The sequence below is a fragment of the Cucurbita pepo genome, chromosome 15, assembly GCF_057944985.1.
Source record: "Cucurbita pepo subsp. pepo isolate OVF chromosome 15, ASM5794498v1, whole genome shotgun sequence".
Taxonomy (NCBI): domain Eukaryota; kingdom Viridiplantae; phylum Streptophyta; class Magnoliopsida; order Cucurbitales; family Cucurbitaceae; genus Cucurbita; species Cucurbita pepo.
Window position 1 is genome coordinate 2768508 of NC_141812.1, and position 8661 is coordinate 2777168.

At 35.6% G+C, this 8661-nt stretch overlaps 1 protein-coding gene across 1 annotated transcript; it reads left to right on the forward strand.

The window, feature by feature from the left end:
• Positions 1–5829: 5829 nt before the first annotated feature.
• Positions 5830–6956, forward strand: LOC111811496 (uncharacterized). Its single transcript, XM_087117872.1, has one exon. It carries the CDS (start codon positions 5846–5848, stop codon positions 6776–6778), a length of 933 nt encoding a protein of 310 aa, XP_086973998.1. The 5' UTR covers positions 5830–5845; the 3' UTR covers positions 6779–6956.
• Positions 6957–8661: the final 1705 nt, after the last annotated feature.

An 8661-nucleotide genomic window follows, 5' to 3' on the forward strand; every position in this document is an offset into this window, starting at 1 on the left:
CACACTAAAATTGTACTCCAAACCTCATTACACCATCGAAACACATCCATGCAACGTATGAACAAATAGCTATATTAAGTTATTTAGTTTATAGAAGCTAAGATTTTTTTTTTTTTTTTTTTTTTTTTTTTTTTTTTTTTTTTTGTTGTTTAGAAAGCAATCTATATTATCGTAACTGTGATCTGAAGTGAATTTAAGTAAAAACAAAATTCACGATGTATAAATCAAGAAAGGCATAAAAAGAGTTCATAAGTACGAAAATATATAATTTTTGTCCGAAATTTTTAAAGTTTCGAGTGTACTATCTAGAAGCCAAAAATAAATAAATAATAAAGAACTCCGTAATCTAATCGATAGAATTTTCACAAACCACGAATTCAACAATTATTTGTGATCTCTCCATCAACTCTCCTCAAGTAATGAGTTATTCGTTGACCAAATTCTTTCACACTGATCCGAACAAAAACCCTAACCCTAGAGGTTTATCAAATATGGTACAAATTTCCTCATGGAAGATCATCCATCATTCATTCTTTTAGTTTTGATTTCAATCTATCCAAAATAAAAAAAAAAATATATGCTTTCATTCTTTAATTTGAAAATATAATTTTTTTTTTTTTTTTTTTTCTGAATCTGAGACAAAAAAAAAATCACTCGAATTATTTCAATTTTATTGTGTTTTTTTACATAGATATTAAAATTACTTAGAAAATAATGGACTAGATATTAAATCTAACTTAGAGTTTAAATGTACATACATATTTTATTCACATTCTACACGAACCCTACAAAATTTGAAAGTCTGACCTAACCCAGTTAAACAAAAAAGTATAAAATTCAAAATAAAAGTCGGTTCTTTATTTATTTAAAGAGAAAGTACAACAAGAACTCTCATTTGAACATCGCAATATTGTAAGCATTCCCCATCTTTGTTATATATTTTATTTTGAATACATGAGGGAGAGAATTATTTATATATGTATATTGTACCGCTAAAGATGTGTTTTTCAGGGTGCATATCCCTCGTGCTTACTTCCATCGTATCCCCCGTAGTTTCCTCCACTGTATTCCTCATGCTTACCTTCGCTGTATCCCCCATAGTTTCCTCCATCGTATCCCTTGTATTTATCTTTGCCGTATTCCTCGTGTTTACCTCCGTCGTATTCCTCATGCTTACCTCCACTGTATCCTCCGTAGTATCCTCTGCCGTATTCCTCATGCTTACCTCCACCATATCCTCCATAGTTTCCTCCATCATATCCCTCGTGTTTACCTCGGTCGTATTCCTCATGCTTACCTCCTTCATATCCCCCATAGTATCCATCGTGTCTATTTCCGTCGTATCCCCAGTAGTTTCCACCATCATATCCCTCGTGTTTTCCTCCGTCATATCCCCAGTACTTTCCTCCATATGCACCATCTTTACCATATCCATAGCCATAATTTTCAACACCATATTCCCCTACGGAAGCATAGCTACTATAACCATGACCACTTGAAGAACCATATCCTCCATAAGAACTTGACAAACGTCTCGCTGCAGAACAAATTCCTATTCCGAAGAACAGAAAGAACACAAGAGAAGATAGTTTATGGTAAGCCATTTGCATATGCATTGAATGCTTTGAGTGAAGAGGTATATATATATATATAAGGTGAGCATGGGGCCTAAATACCACTGCCTTACTCTATACACGCAAATTGCAGAAAATGGGTTTGACCCATAATCTACGCTTAGGCCTACCGATCTTAGACATATGATTTTGCACCTCACCTTCTGCCTAGCTCGTGTATATATATCAATGTCTAATTTAACACTTTTTGTGTTGATATGTCAATGTCTATGCTAAGTCTTTTAAAACACTCAATCCTTTTAACTCAATCTTATGTGTTAATTCTAAGCCGCTTGTTAACATCTAACTTGGATCATGTTTATGCTTGAGCTGATGTTGGGTCACTATATTTGTTTCTACTCATAAGAAACCAAAAATTTATAAACAGCTTTTCCGTTTGATCGGTGTAAGAAAACAACTCATCTACTTTTTTTTATATGGAAACGAGTAATTTCATTACATGGTATTATTATGTTTTCAACTCATGGTCAAGTCCCAAAATGGAAAGCATATTGAATCCGTTAAAAGAATCATTCTCGCACATGCAAATTAAAGAACAAGCCTTCACAAGCAAAAATTCGTAACTCATTCATTGATTATCAAATTTATAAAGAGAGATTAAATATTTGTTGGTATAGTATTATACAAACTCATTGTATAAGATACCACCACTTACATGTCTCCACATAAACGATTTGGATCATATAATTTGTAACGATTATAAAGTATGTCGTATCAATATTGTTACCATGATAAAACACCCACCTTCATGTACTATAGACCATTTATATTATTACTTTAACACGTTTTTCTTGAATCACATAATGTTCAAGATTACCTTAAATGGTTCGAGAGTGGCCATCTAAATCTGTGCCACTTGCCATCTAAATTGGTAATACATTTGAGTTTGTCAAATGGTCTAAGGAAGATATTCAATCAACTAATGGAAACGTGTAAAGCTAAATAAGAAAACCTCAAAAGAACATTCGGTTAACTCACGGGAGCACAGTCAGAAGTTGCCTCAAGCCAAGAGTTGGTTGCAAGAACTCCACCTACGAAGGAGTGATCGGAGTTTCGTTTTCCGTCAAGAACCGTGAAGACCCGCAAGGTAATCTTTCACAATTTTTCCTCGGATCCAAATCAGTTCTTATAAGTTAAGTCCTGATGTTTTGATATGTTCTTCTAGAAAGGGTTCTACACAGATATTGTGAGGAACTTCGGCCGAAATCGTGGCCAAAAACTGCTGTTTCAAGAGTTCTTTCCATGAGTGGTAAGAGTGAACGTAGCTACTTTCGACGTCTACAAATTGGTCAATTAAAGAAAAAATATGTAGTTGAGATTAGGATTACCACTTTGCATAATAAAACGAACTGATTTGAAGTTTGGATCAGAAGATATAAAAATAAGAAAAATGACGGAAACGGATCCAAAATCGTGTTTTCTTCCATTAGGAGGAGAGAGAAAAATGAGATTAGGGAGTTATAAAGAAAAAAAAAAAAAAAACAAAAGAAAATGAAAGAAAAGAAAAAGAAAGGAAAATAAAAAGAGAATAGAGAGAAAGGAAGGTTCTAGAGAGAGAAACAAATAACGGCCACAACTCCGATTCAACGAGGAGAAAGAAATCTTGAAAATTGGGTCGTGACACATCAAACAAAGTCTATAGGACCTAAAACCTGACTGCTCTGATACCAATCTGTCACGACTCAATTTTTGAAATTTCGAAAAATTGGACTGTAACAATGACATGAACCAAGAGATATCATTCATACAATATAGAAGATGTGAAAAAAATATTGTTGAAATTATCGAAAGATATTTCAATTCATGCCACATTGAAGAAGAATGAAGTTTCCAGTTATAAATTTGTGGTGGATTACCATTTAGAGTAATTTAGAGTTATTTCATTAATGTACTTCAAGACTTTTTATTTACTCTAGGTTACAATTACATAATACTTAATTATGGCAAGTAAACATGAATGTTACAACTCTTCGAATGCCTTACATAATTTCATTTTGAGGCTATATAAAGTCATGTATGTTGTATTTGTATGTAGGCTTGTAAAATACAGTAAAAGGAGCATTTGTGCTTTTCTTTAGCCAATGGCTAAGTTTTTTTGCAATTAAATGTAGTTTAGGTTGCAGGTAGAATCATTCAAACTCGACATGATCAATTTTGCTTGTGGAGTGATTCGAATCTCACTCCAGTGTTCTTGCCTTGAGATATTTGATCAACAAGAATCATTCAAGCTAGACATAATCGATCTTGCTTGTGGAGTGATTCGAATCTTAAACAATATTCTTGCCTTGAGATATTCGATCAACAAGGTAATCCAAATCTTACTCCCCTTGTAGTGATTTCCCCGTATCAAACGAGAAGACGAAATGAAATACAAACAAAACAAAATCAAAATGAAGCAAAACATTGAGAATGTGGAAAGTGCATTAAAATTTCGCACCATTTCAAAAGACATACAACACCACTATCAAAGTTATTTACAAATGGAGAATAGGGGTAGGGGATACAAAAGAATACAAAATCAACTAAAAAAGAATACAACTGATTGATGTCCCGGGTTGACACTCCTTTGTGAAAAAGTAGCTCCTAAGCCCTCCCCACCTTGAACGGTACCGAAAAAAAAAAGAAAGAAAAAATGGATGAGTATAAAAATATACTAAGTACGCAACCTACTTGTAGGCTCTCATCGCCTTCTTCTCCTAGTAGGATTTCACGACTTTCCATTGGTCTAAACGATGTTCCAAGTGGTTCTTCATTGTTCATCTACCTGTGTAGTCCCTAGCTCCTCATCGAGACTGGTTTACAACGTCACAGCGTCGACCTTGACAGTTTTTACACTCATTAGAAGTTGTTCATGCAATACCATCTACCCGCGTAGTCCCTGATCTCTTTCCAGACCGGTTTACGAAGTCGCAACGTCAACCTTGACTCGTTTCTACGCTCAATATGGGCTCTCATCTTGACACCTACTCGTGTAGTCTCTAGACCAACAAGGACTGGTTTACATGTTCACCTATTTCTACACTCAATAGGGTCCATGTCTTGAGCTACATACCCATGTAGTCCCTAGTTCTTCTCAAGAACTTGTTTAATGGGATTAGAGGATCGGTCGTTTCTAACCCTCAGTTCTACATGTAAACCGCACTATGTATAGTGTCCTACTCTTGACTGTGATCTTAGTGCATGCTCTACTAGGAAAATATGTCTATCAACCATTTCTAACACATGAATCATGACTACCCATTCACATATGTTATTTAAGCAGGTATTCCTGTCAAACCTTAATGCATGAAAACCATAAATCATATACACAATCAAACAAGCTCAACAGGGAGATAACATCCATCAATCGCCTGGAGCATCATAATATCCCTTCCTCTATCATACCGCAACAGAAGTTATTAAATTAAACATGTTTCTCAATTCTCTTGTTCCAAAGGAAATTTCACAATGATACCTGACGTAATTATCCAAATTGTTCCTTCTATGTTCTAATCATACATATTCCAGCCACCTAGGGTACAATATGCTCGCATACTAGATTGTTCTAGCGATCCCTACAATTATCACTTGCCTCTTCAACATGAAAAAGTTTATATTTTTGGTTTCTTATTAGTAGAAAAAAAATATAGTAACCCAACATCATCTCAAGCATAAACATGATCCAAGTTACATGTTAACAAGCATCTTAGAATTAACACATAAGATTGAGTTTAAAGGATTATTGAGTGTTTTAAAAGACATAGCATAGAGATAGCATAGAGATTGACATATCAACACAAAAAGTGTTAAATTAGACATTGATATATATATATACGAATATAACTTGGGATAATTGCTTAACTAAAATTGGTAAACAGAAATAAAAATCACAAATATGAAGCAAATGGGTAGATGCATGCAGATTTGAGTGACTAAATTATGCTTTGATTTGAAGGAAAATGGTTGAGAAAAGAAATTTGGTATTGTTGATAAAACTTAGAACATGAGCTGCATTCAAAGCTAGGAGTGAATAAACACAGTGATTTTGTAATATGAAGTAAATGAGAGCTCTGGAGAAGGTGAGCTGCAAAATCATGTGTATAAGATCGGTAGGTCTAAACGTAGATTTTGGGCCAAACCCATTTTCTGCAATTTGCGTGGACAGAGTGAGGTAGTGGTATTTAGGCCCCATGATCACCTTATATATATACCTCTTCACTCAAAGCATACACATGCACATGCAAATGGCTTCTCATAAACTTTCTTCTCTTGTGTTCTTCCTGTTCTTCGGAATAGGAATTTGTTCTGCAGCGAGACGTTTGTCAAGTTCTTACGAAGGATATGGTTCTTCAAGTGGTCATGGTTATAGTAGCTATGCTTCCGTAGGAGAATATGGTGTTGAAAATTATGGCAATGGATATGGTAAAGATGGTGCATATGGAGGAAAATACGGGGAATACAATGGAGGAAAGTACGGGGGATATGACGGAGGAAAACACGAGGGATATGATAGTGGAAACTACGGGGGATACGGCAGAGGTAGACACGAAGGATACGATGGAGGAAACTATGGGGGATACTGTAGAGGTAAGCATGAGGAATACGGTAGAGGTAAACACGAGGAATACGACAGAGATAAACATGAGGGATACAGTGGAGGAAACTATGGAGGATACGGTGGAGGAAACTATGGAGGCTACGGTGGAGGTAAACACGAGGAATATGACAGAGATAAACATGAGGAATACGACAGAGATAAACACGAGGGATACGATGGAGGAAACTATGGAGGATACGGTGGAGGTAAGCACGAGGAATACGGCAGAGATAAGCACGAGGAATACGGCAGAGATAAACACGAGGAATACGGTGGAGGAAACTATGGAGGATACGGTAGAGGTAAGTATGAGGAATACGGCGGAGGCAAACACGAGGAATACGGCAGAGATAAACACGAGGGGTACGATGGAGAAAACTATGGAGGATACGGCGGAGGTAAACATGAGGAATACTTTAAAGATAAACACGAGGGATACGATAGAGGAAACTATGGGGGATATGGCAGAGGTATGTTTGAGGGATACGGTGGAAGTAAACACGAGGAATATGGTGGAGGAAACTACGATGGATACGGTGGAGGTAAACACGAGGGATATGCCCCCTGAGAAACACATTTTTAGCGGTACAATATACATATATAAATAATTCTCTCCCTCATGTATTCAAAATAAAATATAGACAAAGATGGTGAATGGTTACAATATTGCTATGTTCAAATGAGAGCTCTTTGTTGTACTTTCTCTTTAAATAAATAAATAAATAAGTGACTCATTTAGATTCCAACCAGGAGTAGTTAGAGACCTCATTAGATTGAGTTTATTCCCTTGTTCTGCAACTGAGGGTGTTAAATCATAGATGAATACGTTAGCACCAGGAACAATTAATTCTTAGAATAGTCTAGCAGATAAATTTTTTATCAAGTATTTCCCACCCACTAGAAACACATTCTTCAAAAATGAAATTGTTGCTTGTCAATAGTTTGAAGATGAAACACTTAACTTGGGGAGAGATTCAAGAAGAGGCTTAAAAGGTGTCTTCACCATGAACTACTTCATTGTATCCATATGGAGACTTTCTACAATTGATTGAATATTGCTACTAAACAAGTAGTTGATGCTTAAGACGTACAATGAAACTTATGAGATTCTAGAAAGAATAGCATCTAATAATTTTCAATGGGTTGATGTGAGGAGAAATCCAAGAAAAAGACTCAAGGAGTACTTGAAGTTGATGATTTGACGTCTATCAATGCTCAATTAGCTTCGGTGAATAATATTCTACAAAATCTAGCGTTAAGACAAGACTCAATGACTAAAGCACCTGTCCAATCTGCTGCTATAATGACTCAAACAACAATTAAATCTTGCGTATATGAAGAACACACTTTTGATCAATGTCCAAATAACCCGACTTCAATTTTTATTTGAGAAATCAAGCTAGTTAAGGCAACCAGAAAAATAATCTATTCTCAAACACTTATAACCCATGGTGGAGAAACCATCCAAACTTCTCATGGAAGGGACAAAGCCCATACAATCAACGAATGTCACCTAAATCAAATTACCCTCTAGGTTTTGGACTTCAAAATCAATGGCATATGGTCCTCAACAAGCCAATACCCAAATGAAAAGAATTAGCCAAGCTCAACACATACCGAGAACATCGCTTGAGAGCCTAATAAATATATGGCTAAAAATAATATTGTGATAAGCAAGCATTCTTGCGAAATTTGAAAGTTCAAGTAGGTCAATTAGCAACTGAGTTACGAAATAGACCTCTTGAGAAGATGTGATCAGAAACCTAAACACCAAAAAGAGAAGGTAAGGAGCAGTGTCAAGCAACAGTCACTAAAGAACACAACGACAGTCACTCCCAAGAAGTAGATGAACATAAGGTGCAAAACAAAAATTATGCAAAAACAGTACATTCTCCTAAAACCCAGGCAACAATCAGCAGTGAACGAGAGAGCAATATATACATACGGACACCTTCTTTTCTACAAAAAGAAATAAAGAGGAAGCCAATTTTGGGAAGTTTATGGATATTTTGAAGGAAATTCATATAAACATACCACTAGTGGAAGTGTTGAAGCAAATGCCAAATTATGTGAAATTCTTTAAGGATGTGCTCGCGAATAGGAGGAAGTTCGAAAAAATTGAGGTGATGACACTAAATGAAGAGGGTAGTGCAATATTAAAAAACAAAATCCCACTAAAAAAGAAAGACCGAGACTCGTTCACTATTCCAGTATCAATTGGAGAAAAGAATTTAGGTAGAGCATTATGTGACTTGGGTGCAAGTATCAACTTAATGCCTCTATCCATTTACAAGACGTTAGGGATCAACGAGGCTAGACCAACTTCATTCACCATTCAATTAGTCGATAGGTCCATCACTTATCCAGAAGGAAAGATCGAAGACATTTTAATTCAAGTGGATAAATTCATATTTCTAGAGAATTTTATTATTTTAGACTATGAAGTGGACC